Below are 23,609 nucleotides of genomic sequence, written 5' to 3' on the forward strand. Positions count from 1 at the left end.
GTAGAGGTGGAGTAGAATGCAGTGCAAGCAAGGCCAATCAGGCAACAATGCCTAGAAGAACTAGATTTGCACAACTTTGAAGGCCTTTCTTGGTCGCCTCATGATTGACCAAAAATGATTGCCATCTGCCCATGTCTGAGATATGTTGCCGGCTTCATGTCTCAGGTGAAAATCGAAGCAAACCTAGCAGACCCCTCTTTGCAACTTGCAGGGAGGTCCAGTGTTCTATGGAAGCTTCTTTCAAGTTGACCAGCGCCTTCACGGTTTCACCTGAATTGGTGTGGCACAGATGTATTCAAAAGAGGCTGCTGCAGTCTGTGTCTGTACCGTCATGGTCACGGTGTCCATGCCTTCCCGCCCTCGTTTCTTCACCGCATCCGCATTGTCATTCCTTTCCTGGAGTGAAGACGAGGGGGGCTGGGCGAACGTGATCACAGCACAGCCGCGAAATGAATTCGCGGCGGCACGGCACGGGATGGTCCGTGCGTGCATGTGAGCCGAGAGAAAAAGAAGATAAAGGCGACGGGGACATAGAACCAACAGGTGGCTCAGCTTGTGAACTGAAAGAGGCTGGCCGCGATGATGGCGCTGGATGTCTCTCCTCTCTGAGGACATGATCTTGAGGTGTTGTTTTCCCGACCTCGTGATTCCCCTGGTGTAAAGGGAAAGCGGCAGGCATGAGAGGCTCGTATTTCCCCCCCTCTCATTATCGCAAATGCATCAGCTAATTAATTAGTTGCTTATTTCTTTTTGCATTTGATGTGCACCAAGCATTCTTGTATGCCACAGTAGCTTTGCAATAATCTTAACTTCTTCAGAGGGCCCTTGTCTTTTGGTTTCTGATAGGCTTAGGGCACTCACAGTGCAGACTCTATCATAGAGTCTAAAGTTATTTATTACCTCGAACAATGTGGACTTAGAGTCTAAATAAGACTTGGAGTCTTATTTTTTCTACCTCTTTCTTCAATAAATATGCTGTCACATCAGCAAAATACCATAAATAATATGTAGTTAATTGTATTGGACTCTGTGATAGAGTCTTGCATTGTGAGTGCCCTTACAGTTACACCCCCACTCTGCGTGTAGCCGGTGACCAGGCACAGTGCATGAGCGAGGGGGCATCATGTCATGGCGATCAGCTCAGCTAAAGGCTTAGCACGATCGCATCAGGATTGGACGTTTGTGTGAGCCGATTAATTGCCGGCACGAGATGGGTGACGGCTGAGGACGATGCAGAGGCCCCCTGCATATAGTGTACAGCTACAGATGAACAAACTTTGCGGTGGGCTGCACTGCAAGACTACGATGTGGTTGTGGGCTTCTTCTTGAACGCCCGCACCGGCCACTGGGCTTCTTCTTGAAGCCCGAACGAAAGCTTCGGCCTTTGGGAAGTCGAGTTGGGCATTCGGCCAAGATGGCAATGGAACTGAACTTTTCTTTTCTTTTTCTTTTTGCGAAAGGGCAATGGAACTTTTCTGTTACCCAATAGACTCCGAGGAGTGAGTATTCTGAAGCTGCTAAAGTGGATTCCATCAATGACAGCTTGATTTTATAGCCATTATGTATTCAGATTATATTATCTAACCTCCTAATCTTAGGTTAAATTATCCTCTGCACTTTGCACGTTGTTCAGCTCATGTCATATATTCAGAAATCGGTTGGATAGTTTGGGACCCTTTTTCTCGTTAAATCCAACCTGACGCAACCTGCCACCAACTCTACGGTGGATCCAGCCGCAAATTCGTGTCGAGTAGGCTCGCAAATTCCAAGCTTCATCATTTCACGGCCATCAATTCTTACAAAGAAAACCATCTAGAAAAAGAAAGAAGAGCCGGTGACAAAGGATCAAGTTCCAGAGCTGGATGATTACATGACTCATTACTGACGTTACAAAAGGTGCCTGGACATGGAGCCGGCCGGTGACAAATTAATAAACCCGCAAAAAAAATCCACCTCACCCTGTCTGATCAGCATCAGCTAGCTGATGGCCACCAATCATGGTGGACGGGATCGCTAGCCGACCTGTGGACCATGCAGCCTAGCTAGCTTCCTCCTCGTCCAACACGTACCACTCCCTCCCGTGTCTCGTCCCGCGTCGGAAGTATCCCGGGGTTAATTTCACGCCACTAGTGCAGACCCCACCGCGGTTCCCGGGGATAAGCGCTGAGCTGGACCTGGCTTCGGTGGCCTCTAGCTTTGATCCGCTCCAGCAACGCTTTCTTGCGAGAGTTCATGGCATCTAGCCAGCCTGGCCCACTGGAGCTTTTGTCTCCTACCTGCCTGCCTTCTAGTTGTATAATTCCTCTGTTGCCATCATCCTCTCAAATCACCTAGTTTCCTGCTGTCCAGGGCCGGCGGAAAAATGTCAAGGGAGCGAGCGACTCATGTTGGTCGTGATTCAGAGCTTTGGGTCAAGTTCGTCACTGTTTTCAGTGGGAAGAGAGAACTAGTAATAATAAGTAGTAGTACATCAGTATTAATTTTACAGTGAAAGATGCAGCATGATGTATGAGCTTTTTTACAGTGAAAGATGCAGCATGATGTATGAGCTATGCAGCTAGCCCATTTCAGCTTCAGTCCTTGTCACTAGCTAGGCTACGTGTGCAGCAGTCCTAAATTAGAAGGGAAAGCACTTCGACAGCAGCATTTAAATGTGCCGTGCGATCGGTAGAGATCGTCTGGACGGCAGACGACGTTCCGTCGAAAGGCATGTAAAACTCAACTAATCAATCAGCGTAAACTAAAATCGCTTTATGCCCACCGAGCTGAGACAGCCCCAGAGAGACACAAAGGCAAGGCACCAAAACTCAGCTCGATCGCACAGGGTCATCTGTGGTGATGGTGGCAAGGACAAGTAAGGTAAGAGGAGGCGGCACTGACGACCGGCCGCCGCTGCAGCAAAGCTAGACGACGCGACGGCGATCGACGATGGCGACAGCGACGCGGCCGTCGGTCCGCATCGCTTATTCGATGATCCAAGGCAAAACACCGGGGCAACCGTTGGAAATGCGCATCCATCCCCCGCCCGGGGGCCGAAAGGCGGCCACTCTCCGCGGCCGTCCGCGCGAGGCCGGCCGTGTAGCCCCCTGTTCATTCGCTGCAGCCTGGAGGAGGAGCCCTTTGGCTTTATTTGGCGGGCTTTGGCCACCGCGGCGCGACGCATCTCGGGAAAAAAAAAAGCGACGAGCGAGACGACGTTTCGTCCCAACGCTGACCAGCACAGCACCAATGCCCACCACCGCAAAGCTGTATCTGCCGCGCGCTGGAGTTTATCGGCCGAATCTATCAACCATTTAGCAGTGTTTTTTCTCTTAACAAATCAATGAAAAGTACTTTCTATCACGCTAAAAGAACAGTTTGTTTCATTCGCTCGTTGTTGCATGAGATGCGTTGGTGCTGCTCTGGTGCGATGTGAATCGGTCAGAGGTATATATTGTGCAAGTTGCCGATCCTTCAGTGCCGATTCCGCCGTCCCTCTCCCTCGCCACCGACAACGCCGGCCGGCCCCGCCGGCTCGTTACGTACGTACACGTACCAAACACGTACGCGCACACGTCCCCGTACGTACACGTACGCGCATGTACAGCCGCCTGCAGCAGATCTCCTTTGGCCTGGCTCTCTTGCTCAGCATATCAGGACCAAGGTGCCGTGAGCCAAAACCGTGGTTATTTCCAGTTAACTCCATCGTCCGCGTTAAAAATATAGTCCAAGAAAAGCGGTGTGAACTCGTCTAAAAAAAGAAAGCAGTGTGAACTGGGACTGGGAGTACTTAAATCTTCATGGCGCACGTCGTTGTAGGAGTTTGGCCTTGTTTAGAACAACACTGTAGCATTTTCATTTTTATTTGACAAACATTGCCCAATTATAACGTAACTAGGCTTAAAAGATTCATCTCGTGATTTACAGACAAACTATATAATTGGTTTTTATTTTCATCTATATTTAATACTCCATGCATATGCCGCAAGATTTGATGTGACAAGGAATCTTGAAAAGTTTTAGGTTTTGGATGAACTAAACAAGGCCTTTGTGTGCTCATTTCAGACAGCAGCATACGTTGGTCCGTACGTTGACATGGCATGCAGCGCCAAGTCAAGTTTCCATATTTTAGCAAGCGCTCATTTTTCCAATTTTCTTCTGACGAAACTGCTGGGTCGTCGTCGCCTGATACAAAATTGTTGTTTGACCTGGGGTGATGACATGCAGGCTTATGTAAAGCTCGCGGTTGAAGAGAGAAAACTAGCCATTTCCGTGGACCGTGGACTAATAACAAAATACTAACATAACAAATGTGTGTGTTTCAGCCTTTCAGGCTTTCAGCGCACCAATCTTTCTCTTGAAAGCGAAGAGTATAGCTTGGTGCCGGCCGGGTGTATTACAGCTAGACATGGGGCAGAAGAAGCTATACATAGAATGCGACGACGAATTGGTCTACATGTTGTCCGCGTACGTGTACAATAATGTATTAATACGCATCAGTCGTGTAGCATTACGCTTCTGGGCATCCTCTTACTGCGTCCCGTTTCAGGTAATGACATGTGCGGTATATGTGGACGATCGCAGCTCAAAGACGTGTGTACTTGCATTGCAGCTAGCTCTAGCTGTCAGCCGCCGTGTGGTTTCGGTCGTTTATTTGTTCTCTACTTGTCTATGTGCCTCTCTTTGGTCTGATAATAGTACTAGGCTAGCCCACGGGAACGGGAAGTGCATGACAATGAGCTACTAAAAGTACCAAGGTGCTGTTTAATTCGGTTGTATCATTATTGGTAACGCAAATGGAATAGAGTTGAAGCTGTGATCGTTACAGTAAGGTATACGGCCATTTGAACTAATTTGATTTCCACCATTTGCGTTGCGGCTGTATATGAACCAAACAGCAGGTAACTTCGTACCATCTAATCTATATTAAGTTATCTTGCATTTGACTAAATTCATATAAAAGAACATCGATATTTATACTAATACAAAATAAATGTTAATAGATTCACCATATATAAATTATGGTTTCAAGATGTATCTATTTGGAGTAATAATAAATTTCTCCATAAATTTTTAAATAATTTCATTTAAGAAAAAAATATAGAGCCATGAGTGAACACTGATTGTTTCTTATGGTACAACTTGTTCGTCCGGATTTAATTAAGTTCTCGACTTGACACGGGTGTTCGTTTTTTTGGATTATTCTTTCAATGGTAGCTAGGTAATGTATCCATTGACAGCAAACCACCTATGATATCTTTGTTAATCTTAAGATATAAATGGCTTAGTTTTTTATTGAGATGCTCGTAGGCACAAAGTTTGTGAGGTAGGTACAAAGGCACAAAGTTTGTGAGGTACCAGTATTGTCGTAGGCACAAAGTTTGTGAGGTAGCTAACTAAAACTCGGTTTGGTAGAGCTCTTTCTTCTCCATACACTGTAGTTACAAGATGGAACTGTTTCGAGCTAGGCCAAACAGGTCCTAAACCTCCCGACAGCTATATAGTGCATCCTACCAATAAACTGGATTTCCATGTGAATCACGCTGACGCTTAGTCCCTCTCCGGCTTCTGTTATGACGCACAGGTGCTACACAACTAGAACCATTAATAATTCCGAGGACTTGACAGCTTCATGCCTTCATCATCGGTGTGTACACGCTGACAATCAGTATGCATGTCCTGGTGTTATAAAAGTCAATCAGTATGCTTAAGAAAATCACCCAGGACCAGTTCGGAGGCAATTAACACCGATGGTTCCCTGTCATTTCTCTTGATGTCACTGGCTGCCACTGGCATTCACATACTAGTAGACGTTGTTTTCACGCTTGTCAGTTCGCCGTTGATTAGTGGGCGATAAACCTGTAAAATAACTCGCAGTGGCTTGCCCATGTATCACTAGAAATCTGGAATGGGAGCTTCATGTCCGTGACATTTTTTTTTCGATCTTGTTGTCTTGGTTCTCCACTTGCGCACTAAATATTGCCCCTTTCGGGCTCCCAGTCCTAATCCTTCAGAAAGTAAAGAAGCCAGACGTCTCGTCAGTCGTGTCATTTGCCAGTTAAGTACTTGGAACATATGTTGTCTGATTGTATGTACAGTATATTTTTAATGAAAGGCATTGCTGTCTCTGGTGAAAGTGGGATCTTACTTAGGCCTTGTTTAGTTCGCAAAAAAATTCAAGATTCTCCGTCACATCGAATCTTTGGTCACATGCATGGAGCATTAAATAAAGATAAAAATTAAAACTAATTACACAGTTTATCTGAAATTTGTGAGATGAATCTTTTGAGCCTAGTTACTCCGTGATTGGACAATGTTTGTCAAATAAAAACGAAAGTGGTACAGTAGCCAAAAAACCAAAATTTTGCCAACTAAACAATGCCTTAGTCCTTTTGGTGCCTGCTCTTTTCCTGCACTCCAGAACTCGTCACTTGTAGTAGTACATTATTTCATTCCTTTCTGACTCTTGCTTTTTCAAACCTGCAAACTCCAGTATGTTAACCCCTTGAAAGTTGAAACCTATCTCCTACTCCTAGAAAAGAATTTATTAACCCCTTGGACGCTGAAACCACCAGGGATGAGCCATTTCAGCAGTCAAGCTGTTGTTGTTGCTTCACAAGCTGTGTCGACCGAATGGTATGGACACACGGCAAGGCAAACTAGCTGAGACAGATGTAAACGACATTGACTTGAACCATCGTTTTTATTACTAGCTGAAATCCAGGTAAGGGTAACTTCAGAGCAATCCGCACTTTAACCCCCTTCTGATTTCCTCTTGGTGTCACATCAGTGTTTGGATTCTACCTCTCAAGTCCGAGAGTGATGACATTGATGCTTTCACATGCTTCACGCAGGGCCTTTGTTTCCTTTTCTTTTCAGTCTCTATACGTGTTGTTGCCTCCCCGGCAGGTTAGATAAGCGAGTGTGTGTCATATTTTCAAAGTTCAGGCTGCAGGTTGAGTAGGCCTGCAAGCCAACGGCACAGAGGAAAACAAAGATCTGGTGCGATGCTGTGATGCATAGATGCCGGGCGGTGTTTATCGTCCTGGAATGACCATCTAGCATAAATTAGCTTCTAAATAGTGTTATACTTTTTTCCCCTTTTGTGATTAGAAGGACAATGATGTTAAAATCCGGCCACCTTTACTAGCAATGGTGTTGATGTGTAAATGGAAGTGGCATTGCTGGCGAGTATGTTGTTTGGTGGCTACTCTTTTTTGACATAACGTGGTTACCCTTCGGCCAATGTCATGGCTCTTTTGAATTTTTTGGGAGATGTGTTTCTTTTTTCTTGCTCTCTATTGTGTCGGGTTGTACCTTTTGCTTTTTAATCTAGTTGGCCACACATTTTAATCACAAGTTCAGGTTGGTGTCTTGCAGTTTGCCCCACGTTTTAATGACAAGTTCAGGTTGGCATCTTGCTCGTCATAGTTTGCATCAGAAAAGATTGGTGAAAATCGTGCTCTTATGTTTCTTTCTCTTTTTTTATGACTAGCAAATGTATCAGCGTGTTGAAACGGAGTGATGACGTCACATATTTCAATGCAATTAGCAAGTGAAACTTTGTATTGTACCTGGATACGTGCTGCTCCAACTCGTGTGGGTACGGAGATTTAGAGATTTATCATTGATCCTAGCATGTGTTTTAATTCGTTTTGGGATTGGACTCTGTATTATACATAAGAAAAGAGTGTCAAACTTTGTACTATAATTCATTGTAGAATCAGACTTGGTATCATGCTTGGACACGCTACTCTAACTTGTATAGGCATGAGAGAGATCGAGTCCATTGTCCCCGTCGAACAATTATGAGTGACAAAGGACGAAGAAACCTTTCGTTCTTTAATATTATTAGTAATAAAATATGCCTATGCGTTGAAACAGAATATACAATTTATTTCTGGTGCTTGTGTCAATGATAATGAACTAACCATTTTTGTTGGATTTAATTAGGCTTGCTAAAACCTTTAATTAGGATTGACTCAGCTTAAATATGTGGCTATTTTGTGCACCTATTTTGAGTTTAAGAAAGATGAAAGACGAGCCAAACATGTCTGCACATGCGCCACAACACGAATGGGCTCATGTGGTTAGGCAAAGAAATAAATGGTGTGACGCCACTAAAGATCTTGCCTCTCTGAGATCAAAGCAAGAAATGTGAGAGTGAGGGTCTAAGGGATGATGGACAAAGAGATGAACGAATGGGAGAGCGTGAGAGATAGAAAAATATTTTTTTTGCCTATGGTGGCTCCTTTGTTTGGTGAGCTCAAGATGGAGATGAAAAAGAGTAATAGAGATTAGATTTTTTTCCCCATATTGTCTTTCTAGTTGCGAGTAATACCTGAAAGGATCAAGATGTTCAAGAGGGGGGGGTGAATTGGGCTTCTCTAAAAATTTAAGCAACCTATAAGCCTCAATTCAACCCTTGTGCCTAAGTGTGTTCTAGAGAGCTACCGGATAAAAGTTTTGCAACCTAGTCCCAATCCTATTCTAGCATGGCAATTCTAAAGAATGTAAAGTACTCAAAGTAAATGCTAGAATGTAAAGGATGAGAGGAAGAGGAATGCGGCGATGTTTTGCTAAGGTATCGAAGAATCGTCACTCTCCACTAGTCCTCGTTGGAGCACCCGCGCAAAGACCTTGCTCCCTCTTGGTCCGCGCAAGGACCAAGTGCTCTCTACGGGCTGATTATTTGACACTCCGTCACGGTGAATCGTCCACAACCACTCACAAGCTTGACACAAGCCACCCACAAGACCTTCGGGTGATCTTCGTGCCTCTAATCACCACCGAACCATCTAGGTGATGGCGATCACTAAGAGTAACAAGCAAAGAACTCTCACTTGACCCAAACAAGGCACTAGAGAGTGGTGGATGCACACTTGAACTCTTGGAACTCACTAGAGAAGGATTCTCTCAAGAAATCACTCAATTCTCAATTCTCTCTAGGCTCTTGCTTCTCTCTTGCACCATAAGGTGTTTCTCCGCTGAACAAATGGGCAAGAGAGCTCTCTTGGACGAGGTGGAGGAGTATAAATACGTACTCCCCATCAAGTCTAAGGACCGGCCACTCGAACTCAACAGAAAACAAGTGCACCGGACGCTCTTTATGTTGCAGCGGACGCACTCCGTGGAGAGTCCGGTGCAACTCTAACGGCTAGTTGTACTTTGCAAAACTCCTCACACCGGACGCTCTTCAATCGTCCGGTGTCCTCATGCGCGAACCGTTCGGTGAGAAACTAGTTTTGCAACCCTCTCTAAGTATGGGACCGGACGCACCCCGTAGGGTCCGGTGCGTGCGTCCGGTGTCTAACCCTAGGCACTCGGCGCGCTAGCTCAACTCCAGCATACACCGGATGCGCCAACAGTCACATTGTGGCGTCTAGTGTCAGCGTCCGGTGCTACTACTCAACCAATACTCCGTCGAATCACGAACTTTCCAAAACGAAGTTTGATTCTCTCAATCTAAGGACTTTCTCTGAGCTACCTAGTGCTAGATTTACCAAGTGTGCACCACACCTAAACCTAAAGCCTTGTCTAGGTCAAGCTACCCATTCAATGCTCCCTTAATAGTAGGATTGAAGGAAAAACAAAGTCCTAAACTACTCTAAGTGCCCTTCAACTCCAAATAGCATTTAGACCTAGTCTAGTCTTGACGATGTCCAACACTCCTTTGAAAACTGAAACGATTTCTACCATTAAGTAGGCATGAACGTCCTAGTCCATCGATCACCATTACCATGACCTAACTCAAATGATTTTGCCGCTGCAAAACACACGTTAGTCATAGTAATCAACATTGTCATTAATCACCAAAACTTACTAGGGACCTAGATGCTTTCAATACCTTAGGCTTTATACCTTTATATGGTAATCCTTGCCAAATAAGGTTTTATAGTTGTGCTACATCTCTGGCGTATAAATTTGCTACCTTCTTATTAATATATAAGCCAATTCGGTCGGATCTTTCAAAAAAATCATCTACGGTGTGCCGTGGAAGGTGATCCTAATGGCATCATGTGTGGACGGCTAGTGGTGCTTCCATGCCTTTTTTGATGGTTGTCTGTTGGATTGGCTACGGTTCATATAGATTGGCAATGGCAAATGACCAAGCATGTCTATGGCCACACTCATTGTAGTAGTGTTAACTTGTCGTAGATGGCCATTTGTGAACACTTTTCGTGAGGTCGTGTTCGGGGCTAAGACTATAATCTCGTTGTTTGCCAAATGTAATGGCTTTGAATGTGATTCATGCCTGATGCAACTAGTTGTGGTGTCCCATGGTGGCGAATGTCTAGTGCGGTGTTTGTGTTTGTTGTGGGTTGGCACTGGGCAATGGTCATGCTTGCCCATACTTATCAGTGTTGTAGCATTCAACAGTTCACTGTGGTGTTGTCTTGATGGTTGATCTTGCGTAGCGACACTTAGTTCGGTAAGGCAACAACGATTCGAGATGAGGCAAGGATGTGGGGTGAGGGACTTTCGGCGAAGGCTCTGCTTGGCTCCATATCAAGGCCATCATTGGTGGCACCTACCCTGGTTTAGGGGGAGGGGGGTTTGTTAAAAAAACCTTGTGATGGATCTTCTATTAGCGTCGATGGTGTCTGTGGATGTTGTTCTTTTCTTCATGAAGGCATCATTGAGGAGACAACCCCGTGTTGGTTCCATTGCAATTTTTTTTTGATTATTCTGTGTTTTTTGAAGTTACTTCTTCTCTACCAATGCATGACCAATAAATTTCTTATCAGTTGCTTTTCAAGAAAAAATATGTAGGTTTATATATATTAGGGATAAAAGGAAACTCGTTTCAGAAATGACTTCACGACGGGTACTACCTGAGTTCGCGACGGGTACCATCTGTTGCGCTACACGATCCGCACGGAATATCCCTGATCTCCAGGCTTTTTGGCGGTTTGGCTGCTTCGTCGGCTCAAGTGCTCAACAGCTGCCAAGAGGTTGACGTCTCATGGAACCGGAGAGATGGAAGAGAAATCTGGCAGCAGTTCAGAGAAGCAAATGCGTTGCTCTTCCGGTCTTGCTAACCAGTTTTATTGCTTCAGATGACAGAACACAAGAAACGTACAAGTAAACTCCATTTCCTTATTACTTCTAATGCTGGTAATTTACAAACAAAGGTCTGGCTGATACATAACTATATATTGGGACCATCCCAAACATGATCTCATCTGCTGTTCCCCCCTTTACATGCTGCACCCCCTCCTGCTGTCGGAAATCCTTGGCCCGGCCATTGCTGGATTCAGTCAGTTCCAGCGTGAGCTCACCAGCCCTGGCTCGGGCAGTGATGTGTGATCGTCGCGTTTCTGGATGTCGAGAAAGTTCGGCTCCGGAGGATTCGGGAGGTTTTACGCGGTGACCGAGGTCTCCATCGCGACGCGTTCGGCGTAGAGCACGTCCTCCTTGGCCTTCTCGGCCTCCTCCCACAGCTCCGGCAGCGCCTCCCTGATGTTGTGGATGCTCTCCAGCGCGTGGTCCGCGCCTTTCACCCGCTGCGATTTGCCCACCAGCACCGTGTGCAGGCCGATCTGCTTCCCGGCCTGGATGTTGCGTACGCTGTCGTCGAAGAAAATCTGCAGCAAATCAATCAGGTAAGCTTTCGTCAGGGACATGGCCAATCAAACAGAGAAATAAAATAAAAAAAGGTTCTTCAGGTGCGAATGCAACGTCAGGAATTAACAGGAATGGAAATTGCGTTGGGCGACAGAGCTCGGAAACTTACCGCCTTGTGGGGGTTGACGTTGGCGATCCTGAGCGCCTCCTCCATGGCGTCGACGTTGGGCTTGCACAGGACGGGGGTCTTGGGAAGCTCGTCGGCGGTGCCGGAGCGGGCGAAGTGGCCGGCGATGTCGAAGATCTCCGGCTCCTCGTCTCCCTGCGGCGGGCACGGCGGGTTCAGGGTCTCGAAGCAGATGATCCCCTCGAAGCAGTCCTCCAGGCCTAGCCTCTCGAGGGCTCTCACGGCGTGGACCATGTCGCCGTTGGTGAATATCTGAAACACCACAGGTATATAATTCAGTAACTCGATTCTTGTCGGGAGGAGGAGAGAGAGATTTGTGTCATCCGAGGAGAGGAGACTTACGAGTTTGCGGATGCGCAGGTTCTTGAGAATGTGCTTGAGAACAGGGTCGGGCTTGATGTTGTCGTACGGCAACCTTCCATGGACGAAGGCGTGGTACTCATCGTAATCGAAGCTGTAGCCGATCGCCTGGGAAATCCAAAGGAATGGGGAAAAAAGATAGGACCTTTTCAGTTCACTAATAGAAAAATCAAACAATTCAAGGGATCAGGGAAGCTGCAATATACTCACCCTGAGGCCAGCCATCGTGGTGCCGTAGTTCTTGTACAGCAGATTGCCCAGGTTCTCGATCTTGCTCTCATCAATACCCAGCTTCTCAACCATGTAATCTGAAAGGAATGGTGGCAAAAGCGAAAATTTGCAGGCATTCAGTCAGTTCACTGAAAGTTCAGACAGTAAAAAAAAACAAGCAGCTGCCAGTAACAGCAGGAGAAGGGTAACCTCACCTTCAATGTTGTTCTTGACATGGCCTGCGATCCCGGAGCTCAGCGGGTACAGGGTATCGTCGAGGTCTGCAGGCAAGAACAAACAGTTCAGAAAACCTTTGCATTCCGTGAAGGGGCAGCAGAGGAACAAGGCATCAAGAGAACGAAACAAAAATAATACAGCAACAGGCGGCGACATTTTTGCAGGAAGCAGAGTAGCAGTGGCTTACCGAAGAGGAGGCAGTCGAACTTGGGCTCCTGGACCTTGTGGCAGCGGTCTTCGAACTCCATGTCTGCGGACTGTGGTGAAGAGCGAGCTGCAGAGGAGGGAGGAATCGAGATTAGCAGGCAGTCCGAATACTTCTCCCAAGAATTCATTCCCAGCACAAAATTCCAGTTCAGTCATGTCATTATTTACACCCTCCTCAAAATTTTATCATTCTTTCTAGAACCCTAAAGAAAAAACTAAATCATCATTTCCAATCTAACAAGCAATCCCGTCCTTTTCCCCATCTATCGTCGGGCGCGGAGTTCATCAGAGCTCTAACCGACCCACATTTGCAGCGGCCAAGAACGCGAGCATACCTAGCAGCTGCAGCTCAAGGCTCGCGGACTGCAATGCAACAGCTTGCGCAGCGGCAGAGCTGAGAACAGCAGCAGTGGCGAGACGGGTCTCGAGGCTTCAAGAGAGCTCTGCGCACCAGAGGCGAGAGAGAGCAGGAGGCGGAGGGGGAGGAGAAGAGACGGGGGCGGGTGGGTTTATATAGCCCGAGCCATGGCTCCCCCGGTCGGAAATAGCAGCCGCGGTTAGCAGCTGACCAGTCTAATGGCGTGCCCTTGTTAACTCGTTAACCCCAGTTGTTAACAGCCTCCGCAGCAGTGCCGCCGCCCAGCTGTCGCCCCATGATTGGCCCGAACAAACGATGGGGCAGTGATTTTTTTCTCTCCTTCTTCCCGAACTGCCCCTCAATCCTTCTGGAAAGTTTTGGGTCGGAGCGTGTTGCCTCGGCAGGATATAACAGGAATTTTCATAGTGGAACAGACACCAAATTATAATGGTTGTATTATGAGATCTCTTGTATTATAGGAGTATATAGTGGTATATATTATATTTTTTTATGGACACGGCTGGCGCACGCACCGTCATGTTATCAGCATGCTGGACGACAGATTTAGGCCCTGTTTGGTACACAACAGCTTCATGAGCTGTTGTGAGCTGTTTTTTTTACCAAACACTTATTTCCAAAACAGCTTCATGAGTGAAGCTGTTTTTCTCCTCCTCTCACAAAGACATAAGTTGGATGAAGCTAGAAAAAAGTAGCTTATTGCAACTTCTCCCTCATTTCTCTCTCTCAACTATGCATGAAGTAGTTGGTGAAGCTATTTTGCCAAACACTTTCTCCAAAACAGCTCAGCTTCATCTAGAAAGTCACTCATAAAGCTATTTTCTAAAAAAGCAGCTTTACTAGTGAAGTTGAGCTGTGCCAAACAAGCTCTTACAATTTTTCCCCCACGAGTGCCTTTGGAGCCTTGGCCAGCGCTGGCCTCACCTTAGCCCGAGACCACCGTTGTCTCTAATCCCAATTATCTTCTCCAATTCTAGAATAAGTACCCTTGCCTCTGATGGTCAACTATTGTCGTCGCTAATCATAGCATCCACATCCTTCTCTCAAGCCAACGCTCCCATCGCAGATACTGCCTAACCCGCCTCTCCCATCGCCCTAGGACAGTGTCCTCCCCCCAGACCTATACGTTAAAAGCGTGACCACTAACCTAGCTCGGAGTTACTCGATCCGCTCGACTTGTCATCATAGAAGGGCTTGTGATCGTCAGATGTATTTAACATGTTGAAGGAGGAGGAGGAGGGCCTGGAATCGCCAGAAGGAGACTTTGGATCCTTGTCCGCCATGGATTTGAGAGGAGAGGGAGAGAAAGGTGGAGAAAGACAAAGGAAGCAAAGGAAAATGAGTGTGGAGAGTGCAAACTGGTCCAGGAAAGATAAGATAAAGGCGCTTGGCTAGAGAATCTATACACCTAGATGTAGATATATATCTATAACTAATATTAAAAAAAACTATGTCTTGCCTCCAACTTTCTCTCACAATCCGTTTCTAAATTACTGTAATTATTATATAATTATCTATATCTATAACTAATATTAAAGAATATAGTTTTTTTATCTTCCGTTGCTTTTTCCTCCATCGTCTATCTCTAAATTATTATAGTTATTATATATTAGTCTAAATCTATATCTAACAATAAAGAGCGAAATCTATAAATAATATATAGTAGTCCATATCTATATTCATATCTTTATCTATACATACACATACTTATATCCGTATCTTTATCTATACATACACACGTATACTTGTGTGTATCTCTCTCTACAAACACCTAATACTAAAAGTACGAATATCTTCTTCTCTCTCACCCCTCCTCCATCGGTCCGACGTCTCTCACTCTCATCCTTCTCACCTTGGTTTTGAAGCTGCAAGACCTTTGTTGGTATCACACCCCACTCATATCATGTTATGGTTGAACAAGTCCGTTCATATCGCAGCACACATGCGGACATGTGGCTCGCCTTTGACCTTTATTTAAATTGGCTAAGCTCCTGTCAATTTCCTATACGAGATTAATCATGTATTTCACTAACATTTTATTGAAGGCATTGGAATTTATTTAATTTAAGGTTGGACCAAGCTCAATTAAAAGCAATAAAAATAACTAACCCACCATGAACATCATGCAACATATTATAAGAACCCGACTTGTTTGTTAGCAATGTATATTATAGTATGTAGAAGAGACCAGAGAGCGCGCGTTGCACGAATGCTGATGACAATACGGATACGTATTATGCATGAGGCATTAAAGTATGATGATGAGGAAGTTGTTCAGACGAATTAACGAAGGAGACCTGACCGGGCATTGCTTGCCAGTTGCCACCCCGGTGACGTGTGTCCTGATGCAAACTATTTGGTCACAAACTTGTTCCAAAATATATGGGCAGCACGGCAAGGCAGCAATTATGTGATGTTAGCGGATTAAATATAGACGATCATTGAGCGAGCAGCCAAAGGAATCTCGAGAAAAGAAGCCGTGGAAAATTCTGAGGATGGAACGGCCGGGGAACCAGTTTTACTGTGGCTGGCAGTAAATCGGACAGGAATATCCCGATAGCTAGCACAAGGATAATGGGGTGCATGGAAAATCTGGAAATGGTTGGATCAGATGGCAAAAGCGGTTCGTGTGGTTGTGTAGGCGCAGCAAACTTGAGCCGCTTCCCTCTCTGAACAAGAACAAGGCATTTGTCCTCTTCAACTTGCCCTCTGCTAGCAAGAGAACGGTCTCCTCCTTTTCTTTGACACGACTTCTCGTTGAACCAACACCTGTCGATTTTTTCTTGCATGGGAGATCACACTTGTCAAAACTTTTGCCATGCCAAAATTTTCACCGGGTGCGGGCAGCATATGCGTGTTTCTTGATCGCCAGGAGTTGGACTCGGCAAAGGAACAGCATCGTCCGCGAGGTCAATGAGACGCTTGGGTGACAGATTATTGGCACTGTCAGGCACAAATCATTTGGGTGTCCAATAATTGGAGCAAATCATCATTTGATAATGGCCGTGATGGGCCACGTGGCGTCCGAAAATCTCCCATTTTTGCCTGGCGGCTGGCGCACGGGCCGACGCGTCAATACCCACGTCATATCATAAAAATATATAATATACGTACGCCCATCGTGATCCCAAAAAAGGAATAACTCCCAGAATCATTTTTTTTCAAAAAAAAAAAGTTAACTCCCGGTCGAAATGAAACGGTGTCCCGTCGTGGTCCTTGCGACGAGACAAAACGGACAACTCCCTCCCGGCGCGCGGTAGGTCTTGTTTAGTTTTAAAAATTAAAAAGTTTTATATTCAAAAAAAAAATTGAAAAGTTTTCGGTACTGTAGCACTTTCGTTTGTTTGTGACAAATATTATTCAATCATAGACTAACTGGGATCAAAAGATTCGTCTCGTGATTTACAGCTAAGCTGTATAATTAGTTTTTGTTTTCGTCTATATTTAATGTTTCATGCCTGTGTCATAAGATTTAATGTGACGGAGAATTTTGAAAACTTTTTGGTTTTCAGAACAAGACCGTAGTAAAATCGTGTGGTCACAGTGGAGTCGTACTGCCCCCGAGCCGAGCCAACGGGGTGAGAGCACGGCGCAGAGGCAGATTCGCTCCGGTCATTTGGTCGCTGCCACTGCCGGGGGTTGACATCAAGCGGCCGCGACAGGGCTCGGGTACGGCCGGGGGCACGCGTATGTGTGCGCGCCCCGCGTTGGGTGGCTGCGGCGCGCGCGTCGTGGCATGCCCGCGCCCGCGCCACACGTTCGCTCGCGCTCGTGCCGTCGACAGTGCCATGGCTTTGCGCCGTGTCGCTGGTCCCCCGTCCCCTGCTTTGCTTGGGGTGCTCTCGCCTGCTCGGTGCGTGCCCTCCCGCACTGTCTCGGTGCCCGTACGACCTCCGACGCGCGCACGGTGCGTGGTTGGACTCTGCATGTGACGGAGCCGGGGCGCTCGCTGATCTCGACGCGTCCACCACGCTCGCCGACGACGCCGCCGGCGTGACGATGGAATGCGACGGGTGGAGGATGGCGCGCGCGGCTCGTACTACCGCTGCCACTGCTGCTATAAGGCTGGTTGTGGTTTCAGTAGAGGTTCTCGAAATATCCGGCGAGGTCGATCGATCGATGGATTCGGCGAGACGATATCCGACATGTAAGTTATGGCGAGGTGACCGCTGGCAGATGGGACCCGTGCTTCGCCGGTGACAATTTTTTTTTTGAGAGGCTACGTTCATGCGACTAGTCATTTTCATTTTCACGAGTTTGTAAGCACACAAGATTCCTCGGGGATTATAGAGCAAAAAATTCGCACATTTTTAATGGAGCCTAGCTAAATTTTCTCTAGGACGGGAAGGAGTGGTAGACCATTAGACCAAGTCATGCTTAGGGTTTAGGTAGTATGTACAAATCTAGGTTTGATATTTTTAGACAAGGAAACGAAGTCTAGCTAGGTTTGATGGGCCACTTTTGATATTAAAAACATAGAAAAAAAAAATCTATAGCCGCCGATTAGGCTTGGACTTTATGCTCTACACATAAGCTTGTCTTACCAGGCATCATCACACACGTCCTAATTCTCGCTAAACCTAGGCACTTTTAGGGACTCTATAACAAAGGTTAGGCGGCATGTCGTGCTACATGACAGCATGAGTAGGGCGAAGAGTGGAGGGAGGAACCGGCCGCAACAAAAGCTCAAATATCTTTGGCCGCTAGTACGAAGCCAGTACCACGGACATGGCTGCGTGAGATTCAAGCGCACCGGGCACTGGCAGGGCAGGCAGGCGTCTCAATAATTCCGCTGCCTGCCGCGCTGCCAGTGAGCTGCGACGCACAACAACAATTGCCAGGCAGGCAGCCTTTGCCGTATTGCACTAGCATTTGCATTGGTCGACGTTGGAAATGCAGGTCCAAAGTCCAAACCGGTGTACTGCACCAATTGGATTTCTCTCCCGTCTCCCGTTTCCGTCTCCCTTCTTGGCCTTGGCCCTTGGGTAACCAACAATGCAGGTACTATTCAGAGTCCCGGAGTACCTCGTCATCATGCACGCGTACGTACGCTCCCAGATGCTGGCGAGAGAGAAATTATTGCAGGAGTTTCTTGTTCTGAAAACTTGTTAAACGAAAACAGCATGCAGAAAACACGTCGTAGTCCGGTGCAAATTCAATATAATTTCGAGAGCAGAGCAGGCTCCTGATCGAAGTCTAGTTGGGATTATTGTTCTTGGGCAGGATATGAATTATTGGGAAACGAATGAAGATAAGAACGAGCGGGTGCTGCTGGCGCATGATTATTACTGACCGAGATCGAGATGCAGGGAACGACGGAAAACCATCCATCGGCGGCTCAATAATTCAGAGAGACAGCACATCAAGCTATGGCGTGCGGCCAGTGTGCTCTAGCGCCAGTCCACTAATCATTGGCAGCCATTTGTGCACTACAGTAGCTGTTTCTCTTAATTTTTTCAAGTAGTAGCTGAGACTTGGATCGGAGAGCGCTGCACGCATCGCATAATTAAGCATCGTTCCAGATCGACCTGCTAATTAATCGGCAGCTGCTTGGAGTGTGTGTGTTGGACTGTCAGCTCAGCACTCACCAGCCGCCATCAGGTTCAGGTCCATCCACTTTTCTGCATGCACTGCTGTCCAGCTTTGCTGCTCGGCAGGAAGCACAGAATTAAGTAGTAGTAGTAGTATATGAACTTTTTCGTTATGGGACGAAAGAAATGTTAATAATTAAGAGAGTACTAGTAGTAGTACTCTAAGTAGGATGCATGCATGACAGCATGGGGCGCTAAGTCCAACAAGCTAAGCTAGAATGACGAAATGAAGCAAACAAGGCGGCAAAAGTATCCGTCTCCCGATCACGGTTGCTGGGAAACAGTGACTTTACTACTAGCAAAAGAAATAAAGCTGGAGTTTAGGACAGCAATGCACCACAGCTTTACTACTTTACTAGCTATTATCCTGGAGAGCATGCACGGAAATGGGTTACTCATGTCTCACACATGTCCTAAAGCACCACGTGTGTGAATGGCGATGTCGTCCTTGATCGTATCATTTTTAATCATTAATCAATCCCTTTCCCTTCTCTCTTGCGCGTCCTTCACTGCGTTGTTTCACGCACATGGATGGCGCCAACAACCACTCCATAGCCCTAACCACAGCCACAACATAGCAGCCTCCGCCCTCCAGCAGATTTCAGCAAATCCCTGCAGATTTCAGCAACCACACCACACACGTATATAGGCACCGAGTAGACCAAAATACTGTATGTAGTAAGTAAACGTGAGAGTTATTAAAAACAAAATGCCGCAAACACGCGCTGTTAATTAAAAAAAAAGCCCTAACACACCGCACATGGTGTGTGCTAACATGATGATGGTACTAAGATCGACTATACTGATGACTAATGACCCGGCCGCGGTTTAATTTCGCCGTGTGTGTGCGTGTACACCATACACGCGATGCTATATATTTCGCTGTCTGCCGTGTGCGTCGCAGCAACAATTTGACGACGACGACCTCGGCGAGCTAGCTAGGGCACGCAACGCGACGTCACGGCGCGCCTCGCGTTCGCATACGCGTCGCTGGAAGTCGTCCGCAGCATACCGCTCTCGGCTTTGTTTATGCAGTCGAATGGCGATGGCAGCAGCAGCCGTGGTGTTGTTTATCACGGTAGTCGATTTTAAAAGGATTGAGAGATCCCGGCGGCTTATCTGGGACGGTGTGTAGTTCAACAACTACTGCTGCCCTAATTAAGTTTACTTTGGACACTGAGGAAGGAGAGTATCCATGCATCCATTATTACTTGGACTGCGGCGATCGCGTAGGTTACTCCCTCCAGGACGTTCTGGACTTCCTCTCTAGTTTCGCAAAGAATGACGTTGTAGCTTCAGAAGAGTTCCGATGGACCGCACTGCCCTTGCCCTTCGGTCTTCCGCACGCGAACGGACGTCTCGGTCTCCGCCCATGCTACTCCACGTCTCGGTCTCCGCCCCCAATTACTCCGCATGCTACTCCACGCCATGCAAAATGTGACGTCCAAGAGAAAAAAGGTGCAGGCCATAGGGTTCAAACCCCTGCCCTCGCCCATGCGCGCCTTGAAACCAGCCCCAGTAACCAGTAGAGAAGAGAATCTTTCATGTCTAGGGAACACCTTCTGTTCTATTTAATAAGAGCAAAACCGGAAGATTAGCCTCTAATTAATGACTCCTTGGTAAGCACAATCATATCCTAAACGTCATCTAATCCTGGTATGGAGGGAGTACTACTACAGTCCAGTCAGCACACACATAACCAATGGAGGCATCTCAAAATAGCCAATATAATGCGATTCTCGTTTACAAAATAGCCTATTGTCAGTTTCAGGAGTGGAGTGTGGTATCAGCCATCATGTGGCTCCAAACGCACTGTCCTCTAGTAGCTAAGATGGTTTCATTTTCTACCCAATTTCGATACACACATACTGTATATATACATGCTTGCAGATTGCACAACTGTGCTACCGCGCGCTGTCGTTCATATTCAGCAACGGCGATCGCGCGAGGATACGACAAGTATATGCGTTGAATTACGCTAGTTTCTGTTTCAGACGCACATCGCCTAGCTAGGGAGAGGTCTGTCGGTCACATCAGAACTTTCAGTTCTGGTCACGGCGGACTTAACCGTGTTCGTCGTCTCGCCGTCCTCAGGGAGAGCAGAGCAGGTATACATCGAAACTGTCGCAACAGGACAATTCTTCCACTGATCATGGGTCGTCGAGGCACACAGTTCACAGTTGCGTGCCGGTTGCCAAAGCCCGAAAGAACACTGGTCGCCTTGCCAAAAGCACGCACTAGCCCCTGATGGTTACCCCGCTCATCAGAGCTGGCGCGCAGTGAAGCAGTGCTGATTGCTGAAGCCACCACTTGTACAGGCGCAGGACGGATTGGATGGGGGTGCACTGGTGCAGTGCCGCCAACGACGGATCGGATCCCCTGTGGAAGGAAAACTAGAAATGTGTTGTGCCATCCACGTGGTGAGCTGAATGAATGAATGAAGGCCTGAAAGCTGCTGCTGGAAAGAATGGAAGTGCACCAGATGATTGGTGACTGATGAGTGAGTGACGACCGACGAGATCACGAGAAGGTGTGTGTTGTGTTGAGTGCTCCAGAGTCCAGATTGGCAGGGGCAAAGCTGGCTTGAGATGGATCGACGCGATTTCGCTGCTGTTGGCGCTAAGCCCCGGAGGGGCGTTGGTTCTTTCTGTGCATCTTCGAGCCTGACTTTTCGTCTACTATAATCAGCGTCGCGTTAGCTGCCTGCCCAGGACCACGCACGCACGGGTCGCAGGCACCTCAGGCCGAATGCGCGCCAGTGGGCAGCAGTGTCGCGATGGGCGCTTGCTTGATAATTGATGGCGGCATTGTCAACCATCTTTCTTGAAAGATACAGCACGATGCAAGGAGTAGGTCTAGATGAGTCTGAACACTGATGATTTGAAATGTGAAGTCTGAACACTGTAGACAAGCATGATGCATGCCAGAGATCTTTTCGCGTAAACTAAAAACGGGGTCCCGATCTCCCCTCTGTTTATTTACTCGATCTCCATTTTGCGCTCTTTATGCAGTCTGCTCTTTTTCTTTTCTGGTGTCACTGTTGTTCACGCAAAGGTGCAAAAGGTCACTGCAGTGTACTACTGCTGTTCAACTGCCAAATATCTTCAGAACAATCTCTATGCTACGTGTCAAAATCGATCGTGCTCTTTTTCTCTGACGACGCAACCAGACTATCGCCCACCCTATGAGGCTATATATGAGGCTGACTGGCTGTTTACAATACGATGAGTCGATGATGTTTCTGTGTCAAAATTCTGAAACATTGTGTTCAAAAACAAATTCTGAGAAATAAGACAGCCAAAGATATAGACGGGGTCGTGCCGGTCGGGCCCGGCGTGCCGTGCCGTGCTTGCCCTGGGCCGCGCCGTGCTGTCGTGCTGGTCGGGCCGTGCCATCATCGTGCCTCGTGCCGAGGGTATGGCCCAAGGCACGGCCCGTGAGCCATCGGGCCGGCCCGAAGACACGGCGGGCCATCGGGCCAAGGTCGTGTCAGGCCAGTAGCATGCCTATATTTTTTTAGAATTAGCAGACTATATTTCTTAACATACTACTCAAGATAGATGGATAAGCCAATAGACTTATATTTTCTTTTTTTCTAAAATTAAAAAGCTATATTTTTTATTGGGCCATTAAGCACCAGGCCGTCGAGCCGTGTCTGAGCCGTTCCACGGATCACGGTGGCGGCCCAGGCACGGCCTAGTGCCTCGAGTAGCTGTCGGGCCAGGCCAACGGGCCACGAGCTGCATGGCCAACTATAGCCAAAGATTATTGAGCGCCACTAAACCCATTCTGAGTGGGAGGTTTCATATCTCAATTTTCAAGAATTCAATGCCAATTTCACCATATAAATACACAATTTCATTGTAGCATTTAATTTCTACTCAATAGACCGACAAATCACACTTGTGCTCCCATCTAAATTTGGGAGCACAACTTTTGGTCTATAGTTTGTGGCCAATTCCCAAATAAATTAGCTACGTCCTTTGGTGGTTGTAAACCAAAAGTGACTTGAAGTGCTTTCCAAATAAATTTAGAGACATGGCAATCAAAAAATAAATGTTTTATAGTTTCCTTGTTATTACAAAAAAATCAATTTTCATTACCTTTCCAATGTCTTTTGATTAAATTGTCCTTGGTTAAATTAACATCTTTAATTAAGAACCAGATAAAAATCTTAATCTTAAAGGGTATTAAGTTCCCATAGGAATTCACTTGGAGACAACAAATTTTGATTTGATATGTTTATACATTGACTATACATCATTTTTAGTAGCAGCTCATTTCAAAGAATCTTGTTGGTCATTTTTACAACTAGCTCATTCCATTTAGTTAACTTGTCCTCCACTAAAGCCCTGTGAAGGGAGATATTGTGGGGTACAGAACTAGCTAGATACATGAGACATTGTAACATGTTTGTTTTTAGTAATGTTATATAAAGATGGATATTGTTCTTTGACAGAAAAGTTACCCAACCAATTTATAGTCATGTCTGACAATACACTCTATCTCTTCAAGAGGAAAATGACTCTTGGGCTTACATTTGGGGATCAGACCTTTTCTCTTAAAAAAAGCTTACAAATAGTCGAGTGGCACAAAGATTAGTCATCTCAATCTTCAGGAAGCTATGGAAAACCTCCTGCCAAAACAACCATAAGATTTTCTTCTGGTTACTTCTGAAGGACAGGATAAGTACTAGAGAATTGCTAAAATGAAGAAACATGGAATTACCAAGCTAAAATTGTGCCCTTTGTCAAGAAAATGTGGAAGAATCAGTGTCCCACCTTTTCATTGAGTGTCAGTTTGCATGTGACTGTTGGGAAACTCTTGATCTACACCCCAAGCAAATCTACAACCTCTACAAAACTTGGAACTCTTGATGGCACAAATTGGCAAA

General features: G+C 46.4%; 1 protein-coding gene across 1 annotated transcript; it reads right to left on the reverse strand.

The window, feature by feature from the left end:
- On the reverse strand, positions 11,056–13,247 carry LOC8081509. Its single transcript, XM_002468061.2, has 7 exons — positions 13,084–13,247; positions 12,729–12,815; positions 12,520–12,585; positions 12,305–12,402; positions 12,077–12,202; positions 11,717–11,986; positions 11,056–11,567 (listed from the first exon to the last, which is right to left on the reverse strand). Exons 2-7 carry the CDS (start codon positions 12,787–12,789, stop codon positions 11,343–11,345), a joined length of 846 nt encoding a protein of 281 aa, XP_002468106.1. The 5' UTR covers positions 12,790–12,815; positions 13,084–13,247; the 3' UTR covers positions 11,056–11,342.

The sequence above is a fragment of the Sorghum bicolor genome, chromosome 1 (assembly GCF_000003195.3).
Source record: "Sorghum bicolor cultivar BTx623 chromosome 1, Sorghum_bicolor_NCBIv3, whole genome shotgun sequence".
NCBI lineage: Eukaryota > Viridiplantae > Streptophyta > Magnoliopsida > Poales > Poaceae > Sorghum > Sorghum bicolor.

What these genes read in the sequence shown, in the direction of transcription:
- LOC8081509 (XM_002468061.2), bottom strand. Translation starts at nt 12,789, where the DNA reads ATGGAGTTCGAAGACCGCTGCCACAAGGTCCAGGAGCCCAAGTTCGAC. An exon ending in CCACGATGGCTGGCCTCAGG is followed by an intron (nt 12,203 to 12,304) that starts GTGAGTATATTG and finishes TGGATTTCCCAG; the next exon opens with GCGATCGGCTACAGCTTCGA. An exon ending in ACGTCAACCCCCACAAGGCG is followed by an intron (nt 11,568 to 11,716) that starts GTAAGTTTCCGA and finishes GATTTGCTGCAG; the next exon opens with ATTTTCTTCGACGACAGCGT.